The sequence below is a fragment of the Anas platyrhynchos genome, chromosome 3 (genome assembly GCF_047663525.1).
Source record: "Anas platyrhynchos isolate ZD024472 breed Pekin duck chromosome 3, IASCAAS_PekinDuck_T2T, whole genome shotgun sequence".
Taxonomy (NCBI): domain Eukaryota; kingdom Metazoa; phylum Chordata; class Aves; order Anseriformes; family Anatidae; genus Anas; species Anas platyrhynchos.
Window position 1 is genome coordinate 29,181,073 of NC_092589.1, and position 25,148 is coordinate 29,206,220.

The 25,148-nt window shown below is 34.0% G+C and overlaps 1 protein-coding gene across 3 annotated transcripts in view; it reads left to right on the top strand.

Moving 5' to 3' along the window:
* The window catches only part of FMN2 (formin 2), a 181,234-nt gene that overhangs the window by 145,957 nt on the left and 10,129 nt on the right, over window positions 1-25,148 (top strand). For all 3 annotated transcript variants that reach the window (XM_072035606.1, XM_072035605.1, XM_021275158.4), the window contains 2 exons: window positions 1,796-1,847; window positions 15,647-15,796. In XM_072035606.1, coding sequence (XP_071891707.1) covers window positions 1,796-1,847; window positions 15,647-15,796 — 202 coding nt within the window. The remainder of the gene's footprint in view (window positions 1-1,795; window positions 1,848-15,646; window positions 15,797-25,148) is intronic.

Sequence of the window (25,148 nt, forward strand, 5' to 3'; positions counted from 1 at the left end):
AAAAATCTGTCAAAGCTGCCAGGTTTCACCTGGTTTCATATCCAAAGCAAGACAAGGCTTTCAAGCAAAACTATAAGTCAGCCCAGATTCACTCAACACTGGGCCCAGGTTCACTCAGAAGGGTTTTGAGCCCTCAGAAACCTTTTGAAGAATCTGGGCCGAGTTTCAAGTCAGTAATGAAACCCGTAATCAGGCAGGCTTCACGTTCTTTTGAGTTTCCTTGAGAACATTTACCCAGTACTCCCTCAAGTTTCCTGTGGTTTTCTGGGATTTCTTTTTCACTTCAAACAAAACAACGATGGAGCCTTAGTCTTCAAATAACAATTGCTAGATACAAAGTTTGCTGCTGTGGGTAAAATGAGCAGTGCTCACCCAGCTCAGCAGATTACATTACTACTATTAAAAATCATTTGCAGCATCAGACATAATTCGGATCCTTGTTCCGGCTTTGGGGGGGGGGTGGAGGGGAAGGGGGGAATAGGAAACTGCACTTGTGTAACTTTGCTACAGATTTCACGTCTATGTGCAAGTGTGTGTTTGTAAAGTGCTGCTGGTAGAAACATCATAATAGAAAAAATAATGATTATTTTTGTACCTTAAAAATTCCATTCTTATTTTTGTCAAATTTAAAATCTAGATTTCCTATTTTTGATTTCCTACCACATTGTTGATGTGGTGCATCAACAAAGTAGAAAAATATTTTTTATTATTGTAAAGCAATGTAGGGAATGAGAAATAGCTTTAAAGTTTATGCTTCTTTTTTATTTTTCTCTTTGAATTCTGTACTATTGATATTTATTTGTCTTCAGGACACTTCAGATCCTCTTCATGCCCCCAAACCCAATGACTCTCTTGAATTCTAAAATTCCTCTTGCAAATTAAAAGCTTAGTATTCCAGCAGACATGAAAAGGAAATAAAGTTCCAGACTACAAAGATTTTAGCTAAAACGTGCAGCTCTTAAATGGATTTAAATTGTGATAACTGAATAACTGTATAAATTTGATCTAAGCACACTTGCACAGATTGAGAGCAGATTGTACTATTGCTTTGCATGTTGTTGATACCTAGGTTAATATGTATGTTCTTGTAGATTTTGCATATTAGTGTTTCTAAGTGAACTGAACTTGGTATGTAGTGTAGAATGAGAGAAGATGTGAGAAACTGATCATTTTTCACTAGTGTGGCAATGACAGCTTGCTGGTTTTGACTTTTCTTTACATAATGGCAATGCAATAATTTCCTTTGTATAGAAAGTAATGTTTTTGATATGGGCCTACTATGGTGCTAGTACTTCACTAATTGATATAATTTATTCCTGTTTAGGAATTCCTAGTTCATAAACTAACTAGCTATTTGAAGGGGGAGGGGAGGGAGAAGACAATTTTTATCTATCAAGTAACTTACAGAAAAGCTATGAAATCGAATGCTTTGTGCTTTTCCTCCCTATTGATAGACAAGTTCCCATATTTTTTGTTTTCAGAGTCATACTTTAAGAATTGCTTTAAAGTCACTTTCATGACTTTATATTGTTTATATTACTGCAAGATTTAAACAACAACAAAAAACACAGCACTTGTTTTGAGGGTTTTTAGGAGTGTGTGTATTTTTCTAGGGATATCTAGGGATATCAGACTTCATGTAGCTTTTTCAGAATTGTTATACTTGAGTGTATCTTCAGCTTGTTTTTATAAAATAAAGAATAAAAGACTTATGAATTTCACAGTGAACATTATTTAAAAAAAAATAAATAATCTTTATCTTTCACTTTAATTCTTTGCCTGTATTTTTTTTCAGCTAAATTAGACCAAGAAAATGAAGAGAAGTCACTAACAGAAGCACATAAAAGGTAAGAAAGAGCAACGTGCTAAACTCCTTCTCTGAAGGAAGTGTTTTTTTAGAAGCTGCTGTTTTGGAATCCAATGTTATATTTTTCGATAGTGGAAGAAATGCACTTGGAAAATGAAGTTATGTTTATTGTCAATTTCAACTTGATGAACAGGGAAAAAAAAAAAGGGTATATAGATGTGCAGTCCTTTAAAAAACTAGTGCAAGACACTTGCCTTTACGGTATAAAAGGCATATACCTTATGTAAAAACAAACTTAGAATATGAAGGAAACTGTTCCTTCCATGCCAAAATCATAGTGATTTGACAGAAATAGCATTCCCCAGACAGATAATGTTCATTAGGTACAACTTCCTGAACTTATAAAATGTGGAATGGCAATCTGTTTTTTTAATATGCTAATGATATGTATAATTGAATGTGACTTCCTTTGTAGTATTGCTAATAGATATTCAGATAGTTTTTGTGGCAAAAAGTGAAATACTTCATTAAATTTCATTACAGATGTGTACAGTTGAGAGTTTTCAAAATTGTGAACTTCATTGCATTGCACAACTTGTTGTTTCTTCTAATTTCTGGCAGTGTTCTCCAGAAGCAGTGTCTAAATGGGACACACTTTTATCTGTCCCTGCAGAAGACTGAAATATGTCACGCACCATTTCTAGTCCAGATTTGGTGAAACTGTATTAGTCTGTATTAGTTTTCTGTTCACTAAGAATAGCATCTTTCATTTGTGTTAACTACAACTGCCACTGAATATATGCTGATGAATAGAGCTGTATTCATTAATTCATGTACAGTAAAATATGCCACTATAAATGATTCTAGTTATGATTTGTATGCCATCCTATGGCCCTGATGTCCTGATTTGTTACCTTCTACAATGTCACGTTATGGGTGACTACTCTCCTGGTACAGCACCAATACCAGTAGTTTCTGTCTATACCCATGGGCCATGTAATAAAGACAGTACCTGAAAAGGTGGATGTTTCTGTCATTAGAAGCTCCCTCCTTACTTGAAAGGTCATTGAGTGGGTATATCAATGATGTGGGATCCTGATGGAAAAAATGGAACAAAGGGAGTATTGCTTTGGCTCAGTATTGTACCTCTTGCTCAAGTATATGAAAGGCATTCCTGAATTGCTGAAGCTTGTTTAACTGCTGAATTACATGATTCTTACTCTTAAAAAATTCCTTTACAATAAAACTTTGAGGGAAGAAACCTAGTAGAAGAGAGATTTGTGATTTCTGACTGCTCTGCTGAGGAAACTTTCTCCTGTAGAATATGGATTAGACTATATGTGCAATGCTGACAGATTCCTAAGGGCAAGAGGGATCTGAAATCTGTTTGGAAAACTTGTGACTTGTCATTGTCGAATTCTCCAGTCTTGTTTTTTTATTTTTTATTTTTCTCCTGACTGAAACCATGATATCAACATATTCCTTTCATTATAGCTAGGATATATGGTATACGGTAAGGGGGAAGAAAGAAAATTGCTCCTTGGACCCTCAGTCAGCTTGGCCTACTCCATCCTACTTGTCTTAACTCTTTCTCCTCCCCTCTGCTGATGAGTGTAGCATCTCCTTTGCACAGTATTTTGTCCAAGAAGGAAATTCTAGTTCATTGGTGACATCACATGCAAAAGTTCTTATAGAACACACGAGGAAATACACTGGGACCTAAAACAAAAAATCTAGGGTCAATTTTTTTTTTTTTTTACTGTTATGTAAACTACATTTTTCTTTATTCCTTCCACCCACACACTGTAATTCTTAATCAAATTTGTGGTATTTGTTAAAATATTGAAGACAAGTTCTTGGTGTAGTTTTGGTATTATGTGTATTTATTATTTATTGCATCAAGATCTTTAAAGGGTCTTAAAAACAAAATACTTGGGTTCTTTTTTTTTTTTTTTTTTTTTTTGGCAGGGGGTGAAAGAGAAGGTGAAAGCTTAAAAAGCTAAATGAAAGATTAGTTACATTTGGCTAATCATAGGTAGAACAGCAGTGCATAGGATGACCAGACAAGCAAGTGGTGCAAGGAAAAGTGATGGATTAGATGGAGCAAAATTAATGTGATTAGTGTGTTTGGATTTTACTTTTTGAAGTGGATAACTTCAGCTCACATGTAAGTTCAGGTCTGCCCCAAAATAACATTTCTTTAGCTTTTAGTAAGAGCTACAAATTTTCCTTCTTTTAGCTTGGGCACAAAATATTAAAGCTCATATCTCCATTAAAAGCACAGAAGTCTAAAAGAACAGCTCTTGCAGCAGTAACAACCAAAACGTTTCTAAAATGAATAATGATTTGGGGAAAATGCAGCAATGTGTATTTTAGAAAAGCTCAATTGTGCAATAGATGAGCTGAAATGGAAAGTTAATCTTCCACGCAAAATAAAGACAAAGAAAATGGAATGTCTGCTCCAGGGACTCCATGCAGTGTATAGCTGTTCATTTGTCACAAGTGAGAAAATGTTTAATCGGTTTTGAAATGATGTATTCTCTCTTTATTTATCGTGTTTAGTAACTTTAAGAGTGTCAGTATGTAAAGTGTTTATCCAAGGAATGGATTTCTGGCACATGGATAAAATGAAAAGTGAAATGTTTAGCTCGCAATAGGCATATGTTCCAAGATCTCTCTGAGTAAGTATCCTGAGATGAGAAGAAAGCACACAGGTCTGTGTTTATCTAGCTTACGCAGGCAGACAAGGAAGGCTCCAGCCTGGTATTAACACTGAAGTGACATGGAATGTCTTCACCAAACCCCAAACAATTACATCATTCTGTTAACAATATTGATAAAGTGCAATAAAAAAGAACCTGGCACTTTCCAGTTAGATCCTCATTGCTAAATACTTGAGAAACTGTCAAATACGTGACAAGTTAGAGTAAAAAAAAAAATATATATATATATATATAACGAAAAAACACTGGGGAGGGAGGAACACAGGGGAAGCAAAAGAGGAGGAGAAGAGGAGAGAAAGAGATGATTCTTATTTTAGGAGCCCCTCCCCCCTTTTTTTTTTTTCCTATTTGAAGTCTTTCTAGATTGTGTCTTATGCACCAAGATGCATAGCTATGTGCTCAATTCACACAGCTGGAAATAATGTAAGTGACACTTAAAAAAAATTATAACTAAAAATGAGGTTTGAAAATTGGGAAATACAACACCAAATAACAAATGTTCTGTGTTTTCTATATTCTCATTTTTGTACATTTTCTACATTTTTATATATTTTCTGTATATCTTCCATATATCTTCCATATTTTCATTTACTTAGCTTTAAATGCCTATAATCTTTAAGAAAGATATTTCCTTTAAGCAGGGAGAAAAAAAAAATAGAATCACTAGAATTATTAGATACAAACAATTATCGTTTGTTATCAGTTGTAGAAGGAGATAGTTTGATCCACAGTATCTACAGCAAATAGAAACCAAGATTGCATCAAAGTTATTGTCAAATGTTGTATGATAGCTGATGTCTTGTTTACCATGCTAGGATAAAAGGCAAATGTATCAGAAGGAAAAAACATTTTGCTGGTTTACAGTCTGAAATAAGCTAGTTGCTTCTCTTCTTGCACTTGGTTCCTGAAGAAACAACAGCTAAGCGATCAGACCAATACTACCAGAAACAGCATTAAATGAAGGAGGTCACTAGTCTCTGCCTTTGTGTACCCACTAGTTATGAAGGAATAGCATGTAGTTTTATTACTTTCTTATAATACTTTGCCCAGTGTTTAGTTCTGATCTCCTTGGAAAGCTTACAGGTTATGGTCTTTTAATATAACAAAATAAACACAGACTGGAACACTGATTCTCTTCCACTGAAATAGTTAATAATTTTTTTGTCCTTCTACCTGCAATGCTATATATCTTCTTGGAATAAGGCATTTGGAATCATTCACAGATTGAAATGGAAGTGGTTGGTTTAGGCCTGAGAAAAATTCAGAAGATCTTCATTTATTCCTGCTATCTGTCACTCAATGAAACATCAGATTCTAAATTCAGAGCAGTAATATCTATTATAGTCTAAATAAGCTTTGGATTTAGCTGAATCCTAATGAACCATAATGAATTCAAATAGAGGGTCTGACTTTTGGCAAGAAAAATCAATTGTTCTGAGAATTGCTCAGTTTGTTTACTCATACTAAGTCCACGTAAGAAGCAATGCATGCTAAGAATCTCTTAAAAACACTATAGACCCTCTTAAGTCTAATATTTTAGGTAGTATAACCCTGAATTAAGTGATAACATAACACCAAGACACAAGTCTGATTTAACTGTGTCTTGATTTAGGGTGAAACTGTTCAGTTGTTTTTTTTTTTCCTGCTCTGATGCAGGAAATGAACGGTAAATACACAGCTATGCTACTTACTATAATGGTTCTGTGTACGTCACTAATTTTAAAAATATCTAAAAATTTATTTTTTTTCTGTAAATTTCAGTGCATTCTGATAGCATGTATATATTTTACAAAAAGTCAAACAAAGGACTTACTGCCTTCTGACATTTGTATCGACTAGGGAATTTCAGATGTGTATGGTTTGGTACAGAATGCTCATCTTCCCATGTCAGGATATTTTTATTTGGTTTACTTTATAATTTGCTCACATTACTTGCACATTCCAGTGATCTTCAGTCTTGTAAGTGCTTCCTGAGTGCTGCCTCTCAGGCACCTCTTCTGTTTTCAGAACTTTTAATAATCCATTTAGTGATGTTTTGTTGCTTTCTTGCTGTAGCAACAAATGACATGAATTTTGAAGAGAAATGTTTACCTTTGCATTCCCTGGGGAAAAAAAAATAAATAAAAAAATAAAAAGTACTCCTGACACGACATTTTTCAGAGACTTCCATTCGCTGTACTGAACATTACATTTGAGGAGGAACAAAGCCTTTACACCTGCTCATGAGCTGACAAGTTGATGACACTTAGAGAAATAGCAGACACTATGGTACAATGGCAATGCTGAAAAGCAACACCTAGAAATGTAGCGCCTAAGTCTGGTAATCCTTTAAAACAGTAAAAGTTCCTCCTGCTTCACTACCCTCCATACAATAGTTTGGATTTTTTCCAAAAGTGAATTGTAAGGTTGAAGTGAAAATTGAGTAAGTGATTGAAAGAAAGTGGTGAAAAGCTCAGAACAGAGGGAGATATTTATAATAATAACAATAATAATAACAACTATGCTTTTAACTGAAAGATAAGAGTATGCTGTTGGCCTCCATCTTTCACTGTTCCTTTGCCATTTGTTTTTTGTTGGTTCCTTTCCAGTTATTAGGTCTCTTTTCTTGCTGTGTGGTTCCGAGCATGTGTACTTGAATTCCTCATGGTAATACATTTCATGCTGGAGGTATACATTAGTTGCATCAGCAAAAAGTGAATATTCAGTGGGAAAAGGAAATATGTATAGAAGAAGCTTACAGACTGTTAAACAGATTGGATCATTCTAGTTTAGTATCCTGTCTCTGACGAAATATCGAGGCCTGTAAATATGCAGTAATGGAAACATAGCCAGCAGTTTAGTTATGTCAAAAAGTTTATTCTGATATATGGGTAATTGATCTTTCCCTGATCTTTGTCCTTTTCTAAAAATATTTGCTAAATGAGTGCAAGTTCTTAACCATTTGCATGATTGATTTTTTTTGTATGTGTGTGTGTAAGAGCATTATCTTTTCTTTTGATGTTGTTGGGCTTCTTGCTTAAATCATTTTATTGGTTTTAAAGTTGTTTCCGTATAATGGCATTCAATGCTAGTATGAACAAATGGTACTATAGCTTTTAGTAGACTGGCATACAATTTGAGATCTAATATTCAGCATAGTATAGTACTATATGCAGTTTATGTAGAGGACGTACTCTTAGATCTTACCGTAAAAAATAAGAAATTAGTTTATGGTGTAAATACAGTTACACAACTAAGTAACATTGACAATAAAGTTAAGTATCAATGATAACAATATAGTTTCAATAGTGGGTGTCCATTCATACAAAAACCTAGTGTTATAACATTAAATTCAGTATTAAAAAAAAATAATAATGTGACTAATAAAATTTATGAAAAAAAAAAAACACAGAAATTAAAATCTTTAAATGTAACACATTATTTTCAGCTCTACTCTATTTCCAGCGGGTGGTTTCACTGAGTAGTCTTCAAAAATTTAAGATATTCCTTTTGAGCTGTTACAGCTGAAGTGAGACTTGTGAGAGATTAGCTCCAGTGACTCTCCATTGTGCTTCAGTTTACGATTATGTTCAGTAGATTTTTTTCTTTCATTGTATGGTCCACCAGAGTTGTTTAGTTAGATTGTTTTTAAGACCTTTATAGTATGGTGTTAGCATTTGCAATGACTGTGACTTAAATGTGGATACCACTTCTGCTTTCACTCTTTTCATTTGCCACCAGAGTTGTTGTGTTCCTTGCTGTATTTTAAAATTTACTTTAAGGTTAATTATATTATATTTATAATATATATTATATATATTTGTCATGTACATGCAGTTGGAAAAACTGGACATAAAGGATGTGGTTTAATTAGGTCACAGTTCTATTAACTCATCTGGGAACTGTCCAGTAATAACTTATACAATATAGGTCATTCCTTTCTTAATAATTTCCATCTGATGGAATACTGCCATCAGCCCCTCCACAATACAGTGCTTGCCTCAGCCTGCTGCTGAAACCCTACTGTGCTTCTCATATATGGAGATTAAGTGGCTAGGAAAAAAAGTGTTGTTGCTATTCTTCCTCGATTTGTTCCTCAGCATTGTTGCAGTTTTTTTTTTTTTTTTCCTCCTTTTGAAGAGATGGCTTCCTTAGTAAAGCAGATTCAGAAATGCTTTAACAAACCTGCTCCCTTCTGCACTGTCTTAAACGAACACTTCTCCTGGGAAATCTTGCACCTGCTTCTTTTCTTAATTGTTGCCTGTAAGACTGTTCTACCTTAATCAGTCTGCTGATGAGGTAAAAGTTTGTTCTCTATCCCAAAGAAAACAGTGCAATGATCACCAGAAATATCATGAAACCCTCGTAATCTTTGGAAGAAGGGATGGGAACAGCTCCTTTGGCCTGAAAAGACTTCCTCATGTCCAGAGGACTATGGTTTATTTAGCTTTGCTTTAATGTGTGAATATCAATGATTCAGATGTCTGGAGCAATAGAGTTATGTAGCATAATCTTTCCATCAACCCCAATGGCTGTCACATTTTCATTGAAACTTGATCCCTGTGGAAAATACTACCTATTTTCTCTCCTCATCTAAACAAAGATACTGTCACTGCTATGAAGAGAGTGTACTGGGATAAGTTAGGAATTCAAAGATAAATGCATAGAATTTTAAAAATGCATGCAAAGACCTTTTCACTTCGTCAACCCAGATTTTGAAATGTTTCAACCCCATTTCTTGAGTCTGCTGTGGCTAATCAATTCTTAGTATAGAATACGGTGAAGGTAGCAAAGATACCTCTAACCTACATTTCCGGACCTTTGATTTTTAGATGGCTGGAGGTGACTCAGTCTGTGCAGAACAACTTTTCACTCTATTCTTTGTAATTAGAAAAGTTCTGTCTGCTAAGATAACTTCATCTTGCCTATAATATTATTTAGCACCTTGTCAATGTATACAATTGATAATATTGACAATTTTACATGAATATTAAAACTAATTTTTTCCTAGCCATTTAGGGGTGGGAACGGGAAACAAAATTTGTATGAATGAGGCAAACTGAACTGTCAAAACATAATTTCCTTTTTCCTTCTCTGTATGTTTCGTGTTGGGTGTTTGTTGTGGAAAAAATAGTAACTCAAAGGTACAGGGATGATTTTGTTGTTGAAACTGTTAATTTTCATCTAGTTGGAGCACTAAAACACTATTCTTTTAAATATAAATTTATAGGAGGTAAGGGACTAGAGATGAGGGAGATGACATAGGATTCAAAACATTGCAAATGTTTGGCAGGTTTTTTTTAGAGGAAAGGAAAAAATCCCTTGAGACCGTTGTTTTCTAAGGAACGATATTACAAAATCCATAGTTACACAATATAAATTGGCAAAAGGAAGAAGAGATTAATCATTCTGGTAGTTTACTTAAGCTGGCATATTATCTCAATTTTTAATACTTTTTTAAGGATACTGCTTTAAAAAAAAATCTTATCAAAATATAAGTTCAGCATATTTTGAATGAACCTATATATATTTTTTTTTCACTTGTAATCATGCAGGACATGGTACAGCATGGAGTAGAGGCAATGGTATTATTAAAAAATAAACAAAGAAAGTGACCTAGGGTTACTATGTAGAGAGGGTCCTCTTCTGTTGACCCTCTCTACATAGAGGGTCCTCAATAGAAGATGCAAGGCATTTTAGGATGCTGTGCATGTTAAGTTTTCTCACAGACTTGTTCTATCTCAATTACCAGGATGATGGTTCTGTTTCATATTTTGTCATATAATTTTGTGACTGCTGAATTTGTATTCTGTCATATAACTAGCTCTCCTTAATGCTTTCAGCTGTTTAGAACACAAAAAAATATATATATACAAAACCTTTTCATATTTGTAAAACAAAGCAAGACTGAATGTGACGATTCACATAGATAACTTTTCCAGGGAACATCTACTGTTACCTATATACTGTTCTCTTCCCTCTGTAGTCATAAATCCAGGTGCAGAACTTTGCATGGGTTTACAGGTCTGCCAAATCAGTTTGGCTTTTAAATCAAACTCATGTTAGATTTAAATCAGTAAGAGATATGTGTAGTCTTCTGTCTTCTTTTTTACCTGGTTTCTTTTGGTGGACTATGTGTAATTCTGTTTTACCTATGACTTTCATCAAACTGGAATATACCTCAGCATTTCTGAGAAATGGTGAATACATACATCAACACACATGTATTATTTCCGTATATGGAAAACTAAATCACTTGCAAGAATACAAATATGTTTGAATGTGTTTTTAAAGGAGAAAAATTTTCTGCAATTCCTACCTGAGTCAGAACTGCTTCTGCAACACAACTGTTTCAACAATTAGCACAGTACCACCACTAAGATTACCTGTTTTTAACTTCAAATGTGCATACGTGATGCTTAGCAATTTGTAAACCTAAATACAAGTTGTCCAAAATATCCAGATTTGAACTTAAAACAAAATATATAACCTGTTAAACAATACAGAGTCTCTATTGCAAAATTGATGAATCAATTTTTTTTACATTTAAACACACATTCAAACATGAACTGTACAGGTGATTTAATATACTGTATGTGAAAATCAGGTGTGTGTGTGCAACTGTTTGTTCACTATTTCTCAGAAATGTCATTCAGGACATGCCTGAACCTACTGTTACTTTGCTATTTTTTTGTCCACAAAAGCCTTTTCAACTGATACTGATGTGAAATTACTACTGCTTTTTGTTTAGTGCTTTTTTACTTGTCTCATTTTTTTTTCCAGCTGCTCTATTTCCTCTCCCCCTTTTTGCTTGACCTACTGTATGAATTTATATACATCCACATATACAAATATATCCTATATATCTTTATAAACTGATCAAGTGAATGGAAAAAATTAATCCGCTGATACATCACGTATAGCAGACTTGAATCTAAATCATTGTATGAACTTTAGAATTCTTACTACCTTCAAAATGGAATGGAAAAATTGATTAATTCATAGCTGCTCTTAAAATATTCCTAATGGATCAGACCTATTATCTAGAAATGCTGTCAATAAGCCAATTACTATGATTTACTTCTGCCCCCCCCCCCCCCCACACACACACCCCTGATTAAATTTGGTTTGGCTGTTAGTGCATCCACTTCTTCTATTCCTCCAAGTAGAAAAAATAATTTGCATAGTCTCATAGTTGTACACAAGGGAGCACACACACACACACAAAAAAAACCTTACAATGGTGGAGATTCATCAAATTTCCACATTTGACTAAGCAGTGAGTACAGTCATCTCAGTCTGCAGTGTGTTTTGTTTTGTTTTATGAATTACACAAACAGTTTAACCAAGGAAATTAAGAGATGAGAAAGTGAGAAATCTTATTTCCTTACTCATTTATCATGGATGGGAAACTCTTCTACTGTTCTGAGAGATTTCATTTATATCTTTCTTCTTCAGAGCCAACATGTGAAATATGAAAACTGGTCTGAAATTTATTTTAAAAAGTTGGCTTTTGCCATGTCAGGATGTGAACATCACTGCCTTACTTTTAATCAGGCTTTCAAAGTCATGCTATTTGGAGCAAAGCCGCTGACCTCTTTTACCTTTTTTAATCCCGGAAAATAACTTGCATGCCCTTCCTTCCCTCTTCCATGACTACTCTCTCTTCGCTAATGCACATTCTTTTCCTTTAATACATTTTCTAAGACTACAGAAAACTAAGAACCTGTTCACTTGAGAAATGGCCACTAAGCAAGCTTTGCAATACCTGTTTGTGTAATACATTTAATTTTTCAGATAGGTGAAATGATATCCAGAAAGATCAGATGAGTTTCCCAAAGTTACATCCTGCAGAAATTAATTATAGCAACACAACCCATTCAACTCTAGTTGCTTATTTGATTCAAAATGTCTGTGTGCCTGCATGTACAGTCATGAACAGTATTGATAGTATTTAAAGATGTCTTGTTTCCAAATCTGCTGAATGATCAACAGGAAAATTTCTATGGGGGAACCCATTCAAAAGCACCAGAGAAAAGGTATTTGCTGCCTGGCTGAGGTTTGAATAATATCTATTCTTAGGGTTATGAAAATGTCATCCAAATTTCTCTTTGTATTTGAAATGTGCGTCTCCTCCTGGATTCAGCTTTGAGACATCTAGTTTGATGTATGTAAACATTTCCAAATCAGATATTTAAAGAGCATTATAATAGGAGGATTTATTGCTGTGTGTTTTATTATTTGATGCATTTGGATTCACTTTATTTGCTTTTTCTTTCATCTGTGAATTATGCCGCTTTGTCTTGTAGTACAAAAATGACAGCATCAAGAGTATGGCAAGCAGATTTCTATATATCTTCTAAATGCACTCTGAGACTAATAACTACTAAATTAGGGGTGACCCCTCCAGCTGAAATGTGTGTACGTATATATATATATATATATATATATATATACACACAGTAACTGTTTTGACAGCTAGATATGCATATATAGAAAAAATAAATTGATTCATGGAGACTTGTGCTCTGTAGTCTGTTGCAGCTGATACCTTGTACGTTGTTAACAGTTATCAAAAAGGTGTGACACATTAACAATGATAACCTGCACCTTGCTGCTGTTCCACATTTCACAAACAGGTTATTTCCCTTACCTCCAAAAAAAACTGCCAGGGAGGCAAGGGAGACAAGCAAACTGGCTGAGAATTTCTGTCTATATGTCTAGAAATTAAGTTACAGCTGTTAGCCACAGCTGTATGTGTGCATAAGGTTGCACTAGTTGTACAAGTGGTCCTCAGGGAGATTTTTAGTCATCAGAGAAAAAACGTTGGCTATCCAGTTGGTCTTCAGTAAACGTTAGTGCTGGTTGTGTTAGTCATCAACTTTTTCTTGAACATACTCCTCTACAATATGAATTTCACTCTGTCTTGGCTTCCCGTCTTGTGGGATGTTTTCCTGTAATGGAATTCTAGCTCGTTACCTCAAATTTAAAAGCATTACTTAGGATAGACATTTACTGTCTGTTTCTTTTCACTTTATTGTCATTTGCAGAACAGTTTGAAGAGAGATTTCTCAGGTCAAGGCATCTTATTTTAACTTCTGGTCTTTCTGTATTCTGCAAATCACTAATGACCTTCATTCAGACAGCTTCCTTAAAAATAAGCCATTGACTCAGCTGATGCCTATGTATTTCTCTCTCTCTTACTCTATTCCTCAAGTTCCTTCAGAAATGTTGCCACTTCATTCTGAAAAATCACAGGAACCTTTTATGTGACTTCCCCTATTAACAAGCTCCATAACTAGAAATCAGGGGAGGAGACTGGGAGGAAAACCAAAAAGATCTCCCAGATGTGTTTGCTTTAGTCTTTCAAAAAGTTGAAAACATGTTTAAAAAAAAAAAAAAGCAAAACTTCTGAAAATACAATGCAGCATTCAGTTGACTGATGTATGTCAGGGATATTCTTTATAAGTAGTTCTATGCGATCATAGGATTCATGATAAATATTTACCTGGTATAAACCTGTGAGAAAAAATGTCAAGTAAGGCAAGTAGAATGGGATTTTGTAGTTTAACCATCTATAAATCTTTTTTTTTTTTTTTTTTTTTTGGGGGGGGGGGCGGGGGGGCTGCGCTAGAGAAATTCAAAACAGATATTCTACTGATTAACGAAGTGCTGTCACAGAACATGCTGCTTTGGTAGGCTAACTGTGGGAGTGGAAGAAATGGTGTGCTGAGATGTGGCATTTGAGTATTAGTATAATAGATGTAAAAGTGAGAATGTTTTTGTCCTTAATGTTTTACGTGCAACATCTTTGATCTTTACAACTTCATTTTACTTCAGCAGATGGAATATATATAATATATATATATATATATATATATATATATATATAACTTAAGAGAAAAAGTGTATAGAATTTGGTAAACAGATACCATTTTTTAGCTGTAGACCTTCTTATTCAGAAATAGGATCATTTACATATATGTTGAATTTTGAGAAATAGAGAGACTTCTCAGAGACTTTGTAAGGCCGACCATTCTGAATGATTAAATCTGTGACCATTAAATACTTTATGATACAATAGTCCATGTAGAAAGATGCAATGTCTATGACTAAAATGACATTTACATCCATTGAACTGGAATTGTATTTTTTTCCCAAGATTAAAATATTTAAAACTGTGATATATATTATATATATATTTATCTTATATATAACTTTATATATAAGTTTTCATAGGGGTAATAGAGTAGCACTAGATCAATGAGCAAAGCATCCAGAATTATATTTCAAGAGACAGCCTTCCAGAGTTTTCATGAAATAACTGGTTCTTTAGAGACCTCTGTGTTAAGCTTCAGATGAGAAATATGTTTGTAAAAGCTCCAGTATTTACAGAACTTTACCTCACAAATGAAATGGAATAATAGTTAATGAAACAACTAGTTTTTGAGGTAATTCCTCCCTATATAATTCAATATAATATTTCTACATGTTCTTAAATCTGAAATAAAAGCAATTCAAATTCAGAAATTTGTTAAATTTAATTGCTGTGTTCAGAAGCAAATGGCAGATTGTTCTGTTAGAATGATAGATACTTGCTTTCTAGCATAGTTGTTTCTGGCTTAGTTTTTCATTGCATAATTTCTTGTTGTGCCCAGGTGGGAATCTTAATATTTTTGTGTATGCTCCCATCTAATGCATCTATCCCAATTTATTGTAGTGTAGGTTTAACAGACCTTTAACAACTTCATTTTCAGTCTTTATAGGCATTGAATATGATATCTGAAAATTGCATTAAACACAACACTAAAGCACTGTCAAGCGTGGATGTCTGGATATGCAGGCCTCTGGAGAGTGCACTAATTTTAGCTTTTGAAATGGAAAATACTTTGGTCAAAAACAGAACCTATGATCCTGTGATAAATGCCAGATCCTAACTTTGCTGAAGGATTGTATTATGTATTTATCTGTATACTAAGAGCTGAGAACTGTTGTTTTTATATTCTTATATTTTAGATCTGCTACCAAAGATAATTAAATGCTATGTCAGTGTTAAGTAGGGGAAAAAAATAAATCTATGTCAGTGGGTATCATTGACACATTTGTCATTTTTTCTTTTTTTTTTTTTTTTTGACAGCTTTTTGGAAACTGCAGCGTATTTCTGTATGAAACCAAAAATGGGAGAGAAAGAGGTGTCTCCACATTCTTTCTTCAGTATTTGGCATGAATTTAGTTCTGACTTCAAAGACTTCTGGAAGAAGGAAAACAAACTTATTCTTCAGGAAAGGTACATTTGTTTGTTTGTTCAAAGGCTTTTCTCAGAGAATGTTATTGAAAGCAATTGTACCAGTCACCCTCACTTCATTAGCACTGGGAATTTCTCAGTCTTTTTTTTTTTTTTTTTTTTCCCCCTAGTTGTCATAATTTTTGAATGGGACATTAATAACAATTTCTGCTAAAGTTTTTCAGGTCAGCTATGTGAATGACTTTTTTAGTATAACACATAACTGCTATGCCTATATGAATTCAAGAAATAAGAAACTTGTTTCACGTCTGAAAGTTGATTAAAAAAAAAAAAAAAAAAAGATTTCCCATTCATGTATTTACTGAAAACAAGTCAAGGCAAGACCTGTAAATATTTGTCCATTGAAGTCAGGGAAAAAGGAGGGGAAACAAAAAGAGAGAAGAAAAGGTCTATTGATCCCACCTTGAGGGAGAAAAATCAAACTGAACCATATTCCAAATCACAACCCCACGGACATGTGCCTTGTGGTATGTATGACATAAAGAATTAAGATTGTAGTTTTGAAAAATTAGCCATAATGTCTGTTCCATGTATTAGAAGAGCTATGAAGTTTGCTTTCATCTGCACGCAGATATTACATAGTGGTAATTCTTTGTTTATAAAAATGATGCCAAGAATTAATTAGTTGTTAAAAAGTAATAAATGTCATATAAGGACAAATTAAATACAACCACGAAAACTGTAAACATGGTTCCATTTGTTAGCAACTTGAGTGATCTCATTGTACAGATAATGAAGCAACTTCTGTGCCTTAACATTAACAGGACCAAAGCTTTAGGTTCTTTAAATGATTGGTATCGGTCCATATTTCGGTAATTGTATAAGAATAAGTCTCTTCTTCAAGAATACTCACCCTGCGTAAATGTCACAGACATCTGGCTTTGGAAATCATTGTTAACTTTCCTTAGGCACTTATATGATCAGTATCATATATACCGTATATATTTAGTGTAAGTGGATACATTTTGGAATGAATACTGTCTCAGTTAAAAAAAAAATAAAAAATATATATATATATATATATATATAAAATATTCTGTTCCAATTGCACAAGCATGGTACAAATATTAGTGCAATACAGCAGCAATCTGGGGGTGTATTTCACTTTACTGACTGACTTAATTTTAAATAAATAAGTACATCTCTTCAGAATTGACTTGACAGCTAAATATTATCTTTAGTTTCCTGTGCAAAGACTTAGTTGCCAACTTAATACACGTTAATTTCATTTTGTATTATCTCTATAGAATAGTATTTTAAAAACTGCCCTTTTGTTTTCCAAAGTACTAGGTTATTATTCTAGAATCAAACATAAACCCTACAAAGCTCCCCTGAATGTTCTCTCTACAAAATATTTTGCTATAAAAGAAATTAATTAAAAGAAATTAACTAACCATTTTCCCCCTATTTTTTGTACACTTCTGAAGCTAAGAATAGTATTGTGATACAATCATTTAATTTTTTGTTTCAGTTCCATGTACAAATACACTAACAGGATGCGTTGAAGCAGCAGGGAAAAAGTGTCTGCCAAGTTGATCCCTTCTAGGCCAAGAGTGCCTTTTAATCTGAAAGGAACTGATCATGTTTGCCTACAAGAATGTCTTTAGGTTGGGGATGTGACAGGGAATGAAAGGATACTGAAAAAGGGCCTACAGTGGGAAAGGAAACTGGGATATTCCTGGAAAGAACAGCAAAGAGGCCGAGGCTCAGAGCAGATGGAATGGAGGAGATTTTCTCAGAGGTACAGGCAGGACTGTGTAGCTGCAAACCAGGAAGTCACTGAAATTAAAACTGAAAATGATCCATCCTGAAAATCAAAGATAGATCTTTATTTATTTATTTACTTAGAGGTTGACATGTCTTGTCAAGTTCCAATCTTCCACTTTGTAAACTCTGTTGAGGTGAGGCAGGGTTTGGTGTTTGGAAACCTTTCCTGTCTGTGCTCACCTCAGAAAAGTTTGGCACAGTGTTGTTTCAGTGCTCTTCATTGCCTTTTAGGTACTAAAATATTTTGTCCTAATTGACAGTAGAGTAAATATCTTCCAAGTAGTACATTTTTTCCCCCAAATGAAGTATCTCCATTTGATAAACAACTGTTTCATCAAAGCCTTTCTGTGGAAAACATTTTGCCTGCCATCATAGTTCAGCCTGGTATCGGATGTTGTCCTTTAGACTGTTTGCCTGACCTGATCCTTCCACTGTTCTTATTGATAGGAAGAATGCTGTTATATGAAGGTTTCTGAGTATTGAAATTTCAGGAGGAGAAAAATCTAAACAGAATATTAATTATTGCTTAAAGGTGTAAGAATATACAAAACATAATTATGATGATTTTGAAAATCTCAGCCTGTATGGACAGAGGCTGAGGTGACAGGAACATGCCTGTTGCCATTGAAATTAACAAAAAAATGTAAATAAAAAAATCAAGAAACAGGATTTTAACTCTTCAGTTGATATTCTTGAATGAATGTTTTGGGTTTCTTGTTTGTTTGTTTAGGACATAGCATGGAATTTAGTGTAATACATTTTAAAGTGTTTAATAGAAATCTTGATTTGTGATGGCCTATGTCCATCGAATGCTAGGGATATATTTTAAATTGAAGTAACTGGTGACTAGAATATATGGATGTCTTAGCAGTAAAATTTGAGGGATGCAATCCTGATTCTGCATTAAAATGTCATTAACCCTCAAGAAGGTGAGAATTTCCTGTTAAGTGAACACTTGTTAATTCTTCCTGTCTGAGTAAGATAAGTTGCATTATTTTCTGTTGCTAAAGGTGAAGAGCAGGCTAGACCATTAATCATCAAAGTAACTTTCTGTGCTTTTTCATTGGTGGAAAAAATCAAGTCACATTTATGGTGAAACTTTTTACGTATTGCCACCTTTGAAGAATTATTTCCGAGGCCACTGCCTCATGTAGCATACTTACATTATGATTGTTATTTATAAAAAGTATAACTTTATTTGATTTTATTTTTAGGTTAATCATCTTCATTTTTTCCCCCTTTTCTTCCACTACTTTGATATTTAGTTTAATAAACCTTTAGAATATTTAGAATGTTTTTAGAATAGTTTGGGCATTGTTTCTAAAATATTTTATATCTCAGTTTATGTATAGACTGTGTAGGGAAAGGAATTACTTGTTAATATTGACTGTTTCTTATTTAGTCTCTGTAAAGATGAGCCACACTGTTTTACAATAATTTACTCAAAGGCTTTTCATAGATTGTATTTCCTAAGGCGGTACAACTTTTTGTTACAAGTGAATCAACTCTTTTTTAAAACACTTCTCAGTCAGCATTTTAAACTGTGTATTGGTTTCACAGGCATTTATATGTAAAAGATAAACACTGAAGTGTCAGACTTCATATTTCTTTAGAAGAGGATGAGGAAAAAAAAAATGTAGAAAAATGGTGTGAGGTTAAAAACAAATTATTTTTTCCAAATTTTTCTACTGCTTTTGCTCAATTCTGTCAGATGAAATGAAGCAGATCTGGAAAATACCAGCTGTAGAGAAAATTATGCATGATAAACTGTTAAAATACAGTAGCAATAAAAAGAAAAATGCACCTCGAAATTACAGTGAAAGAGTAAGTCTGCCAAAAGGTTTTCCTAACCATACTATTCTTTGTAGTCACTCTGTAAAGCCTAACTGGAGCAATCCAATCAAAATTGTCATCTGGATTATTTATAAATTTCTAAAATAATATTTTAGGCTAAATTTCTGATGCTAAACACCTTTAAATGAAAGTTTAAAATGTAATTTTTTTTTTTTTCTCAGTAAGCAACATATAGCAAACAAAAACTCAACGAGGCGTGGTTCGGGTCCTTAAATGTTGGTCTTTTTGTACTTTCATTATATTTCTAAATTGTCACTGGTAGGATATACTTTGTGTTTGTACTTTGAGAACTCCTGAAGGTTTCGTATGAAACTTGCACTTCATATGTGATCAGCAAGAAAGACAAGAGCTGACATATTGCCTAATTCCTTTTCAATGCTGTTTGAAAAAATAATATGATTTTGAACCTTACGAACTTCTTATGCTTATTCAGCATCCTCATAACCTATACATTTAATTCAGTTGCTAAATACCCTGAGATGTATATTGACCTCTGAATGTATACTGTCAGATAATGCACAACTGCAGTGACAATTATACAAAAGTCTCACCTTAGGAAAACTCTTAAGGGATCACACCACCAATATTGAAATTCATATTTTTCTCCTGTAGAGAGAGCAGGTGTCTCATGCAAACTGGAAAAGTTAATACCTTGACTCTTTTCTCATAAATTTCTGTCTTTGTTCTCTTTTTTATCTTGGTTTCTTTATATTTCTGAGGTAAAGATATTCGGCATTAAATTTATTATTCCAGCTTAGCACTGGAGAAATATTTTATTTTTTCTTGATGTCCAGCAAAGACCTACAGGCTCAGACCCAATTTCTTTCTTAGGAATGAGGAAAAAGCAGCCTGTCCTAAGACTGAAAAGGTATTCATCTATTAAACCTCTGCAGAAGGAAGTCTTGAAAAGTTATGATCAATTAAAAGGGGGGAGTGGGGGGGGAAAAATAAAAGGTGAAACAGCTGCTGTGTAAATATAGAGTTTGCAAATCCTTGGTAGCTAAAAATACAATTATTTTGAAAAAAATCTCATTGGGTGTGGGCAGCAACAAGCATCATTAGGATCATAACTTCATCTTTTCTTTACAGATGGGGTACGCATCCTGGTTTATGACAGTAACAAAAAAGCAGAGAGTCTTTTAAGAACTTTTATGTTTAAATGAAGTTGGAACAAATAAAAGATCCATTGTTATCAAAGGTCAATATCATTAGTCCTTAGACGCAGATTCAGAGCTTACTAGAAACAGTTCAAGGCAGAAGCATTTTTACAAGGCCACAGATCCACCTTCCCTTTCTCAGAGTTCAAATGGGATACTGACACTCGTTTGCCCACTCCTGTCCTAAGTGCCAGTTTCTTCAGACTACATTTGCCATTCCATGGCCTGTGCCAACTTGCAAAGATTTACATAAATAGGGGAAATAAACATGAATTTCTAGACAGGAGGAGAAAATTAGAGGGGGACACGGGCAGATATGGATACCTTTTAAGTATGTGCATAAGGTGAATATTGCTCATGGACTCACACTGGCCCTTGCCTTTATGAAAAGGCACATCACTGAACGAAGAATAACTTTGTCAGGGATGCCAGCAGAAGAGAGTTCATGAGCAGGATCAACATGATGGTAAAATTCTGTAAGTCCCTGTTATCTTGCATCACACTAAACTAGAGAATATCTTTTGGCTAGCTTTATTCAACCCTTTAACTCCCATGATAAATCTTTGACACATTAAAAATAATCTATACTAAAAATAAAAAAATAAAATCAAATAAAGTATTTGTCTCTCAAATGTAAAAGTTGCCCATTCCCGTAAGAATAGCAGTTAAGCTGGCACCTGGTGTGTCACACTGTGTATATCTAGATGAAAGGGAGATTCCTGGCCAGCATGTCTCCACAGCTCATTGATCTCTCTCTGCAGAAAGACTGGTATGTCTCCCTACAGACTCCTCGGCAGGATGATTTAAAACTTGCTGTTGAGCAATTTAAAGTCTGGCATTGGATATCTGTACATTGCACAGTGAGGAGCATATTGGTAAGCTGCCACTTCTGCTTGCAGAGGAGGGCATTAAATCCCATAGCGCAAGCAATGTCCTCTCAGGGTAATTTAAGGGATATTTTGTTAACACTTATAATAGGAACCAGTGAGTCAGACTTGATAGTGAGAAATCTGGGGACATGGGAATATGTACTTGCAAAGAAATGTGGAAATGGAATAAAAGAGTAGAAAAATGTATAGAGACTGGAAATATGAGAGGAAAATGATGGAAATGTAGAGTACGTTCAATGTGGTCACATTTTGCTTGGCATGCTGTTGTGATACAAACTAAAAGCTCCTAGCATGATGTTAGTAAGCAGATACGTTTTCTGGCTTGGGAACTTGATTCTCACTCTCCGTATTTCTGTCTAATCAACTGGTCTGCATGCTGCTAGGCTTTGTTTTACAATGGGTAGTTACAATAACGTTTCAAAACAGTATTCAGCTTATGTGTCTTTGAACTGAACAATTAAAATGTTCCTCAGTTTCTGAGAGTATTTCAAAATTTTAACTTGATTAAAATAGCTTTCTGATCAGAAAATACTGTGTTAAATTATAGACATTGGAAAACATACTTGAAAGAAGTCAAATAGAGCAAAGATTCAGAAGCTAGGAAGAATCCTTTGAGGCAGTGCCTCACAAAGAGACAATTTGGTGTCCAGCTGAGACATGTTGCTCAATATTTCAGTATTTCTTTTTCTTCCATGTGCACTTCTGGTAATTAGTACTTTTTTTTCAATGAAAACATCAGGGTTTTTTGGTTAGGGAAGGAGAGCATTAACTTTCATTTTTAGCATTGCTTTTGAAGGAAAAGTTTGTGAAAAATAAAAATTTTGAGATACATTTCTCAAGCTGGATCTCTGGTAGAAATCACTTTATATAGTCAAGTGGTGATACTGTGTGGTTCCTACCCCATGGTGATCTTTTCAGATTTTGAGGCTCTTTCCTATTTGCTAGTTCTTGAAAGAGAGAATGACTGCCTGTGGTTTAAAAAAAAAAAATCGCCCAACATAATCAATAGATACTTGGAGATTAGTGAAAAATTGCACCACTAAAAGTTTTAAACAGATATTTTTTTTTTTTTTTGGACAAGAAGTGCAACAATTTCAATACCTGTAAAATATATTAATTCCCAGGCAAAATGATTACACTGGTATTTGAGGTGCATTAAAATATCATAATGTATTAAAAAAAAAAAAAAAAGCCATTAAAAAGGCATTAAAATATTAGTCCCCAAAAGTTCAAGGCACCTGCAATTACTTAAAATCTACAACAACCCAGACTAATCTCTAACTACTGAAGATGTTAGATTCCTTTATACTGAGACATTGTGCCAAACAAAGCTATTATGATAGCTGCATACAGCTATCATAATGACAACATCCATTAAGTATAAGTACATGGTTGCATGCATGTCTTATGGCATGAGTACAAGGAACAGTCTGTGTTTTTACATTTTTAGGAAGAACCTTGCTGTTTCAGCAGTTGTTTTGATGTCAGTATACAATTATGAATAGGCAACTTATGATAGGAGACTTGTTAGCTGATACAGCAAGGTTGGAGGCATCTTATTTTCCTGCATTCTGCACTGGATATCTCTAACTCTGTGGTTCTCCACAGACTTCTTCTAACTTTCCTGTCTTTCTAGTGATCTATTCTTTCTACTCATTTCTCATATTTGCTTGTACAAGCAAATTCCTGTAGCTATGAATTACATAATATACGTATACCCCAGTACACCCAACATAGCTACTCATCTGCATAGGGTATGTCACCATATCCTCTTTAAGATGGTCTCCTTCTCCATATAATTTATTCACCAAGGCTTTTCTCATTCTTTTTTTTACACATTGCAATTTTTTCCTTTTTTTTTTTTTTTTTTTATTGCATTTGCTGTTTCCACGTTTTAGAGCAAACACATGGTTTCACATTTCTGTTCATTCCAGAGTTTCGTTTCTTTTTGCTTGCTCATTATGTCACTGGTTTTACTTCACCTCCAGTCTTGTTCTCTTGCCTTATTTCCTGTTGAGTTTCCTAACCAAATAGTCCAGAATGCAACCAGCTTCTTTGAGAGCAATCTTTGCTTCAGTTCCAACAAAAACATTGAAATTTGATGACTAACCTTTCTGAGAGCAATCTCGATTTTCATATGCAAATTCTGGAGGAAAGTGATTTCCATCTTGCCTGAAGGTAGACAGGTATAGTCTGAAATATTGGCCACTTTGACAAGAAAAATACATGAATTTGATATACATTATGAAATACATGAATTTTTCAAGAAGTCAGGAAATAGGTATTTAAGTGGTCATATGCCTCTTTGCATTTTATTAGAATTATAAATATCCTTAAAATTTTATTTTTGTGTTATTACATTTTCAAGATGAAATTACCATTAATACTAAAGTTATCATTAAAACATGGATTTTAACAAAGTATCATTTTTTTTTGCATTTATGCATGTGTTTATTTCTACACAGATAAGAACAGTCATCTAGATCACCAAAAATATTGTTGCCAGATAGAAATGCATAAAAAACAAATAGTTCTTTTCCATAGGTTAACAAGATAATTCAACATTCATTTCATCCCTGTCAAGCCAAATTAGAAAGATTTCACTTCCACAATGCAGTACCTCCAAACTGAAATTGTTTCAGAGGGTTGTGAAGTGTGTTGTGGATAGCAGTAGGACTGCAAATTGGAAGGTCTCATTTTCAATTCATTTGGCTTCAGTGTCATATTTTAGGCCACTTTAACATGATGCACATGGAAGAAAATATAAGATGTATTCCCAAAAATCTGTTCTACACAGTTAACTGAGGAGGGATCATAATCTGGGTCCAACTACAGGTTACTCTCTGTGTTAACTGGCCAAATTAAAATATTTTAATCTATTTTTCTTTGGTCCTCTGAGCCAAAGTATGATCAATCACTGCATCTTTCAATCAGTCATTGTCTACCCCATGGTCCTTAAAGTAGCCAGGCAAAGAGCTGGGAGGGATGTCAGGAAAGAGGAAAGAGATTCTGTATTAAAATCTCTTTCTTTGTAGGCAAAGGTTAGGTTTTATCAGTCAGTTTGATGAGACCAGGTACGTTAAAATGTGCTTCTTATCTGTATAAAGTCTTTGCAGTCAGTTACTGAATCATATCTATGTCATCACTTCAATACTATTGGCGTGAAAGTAAAAGCTCTACAGTTTTTACTCTACTTTTATGTTGGGAATTGTAATTTTCCCTAACAGTTACTCTAATTTTTATTATTATTTATTTTTTATTTTATTTTATTTTTTCTAAAGAGAAACTCTTTACCAAAAAGTCACTCAAATTTTTTAGTGACTGAGTCAAAGAAAAAAATCTAGGCCCATTGCTCTTGGAAGAGTTTTCCAATAAACATTTTTAAAGTTTTCTGTTCTTGATATCTTAAGGATATCTGGCGCTTGATATTTTTGCAGGGGATGTTTTTTTAATTATTTATTTGTAAAGGTGGTGTTGTTATTATGAAAAAGTTATCTCCAGTGCAGACTAACCTAAGTACAGTATTTTGGCATGAAAAACACTTTTTATTTATCTGATAATAAATGTTGAGGAATATAAGGAATATTGGCATCAGCTTTTGCTTTGTTAGAAAATACAGTATATCTGCAGAAAAATTTCTTCTGGGTTTCATGAACTACACTGTCA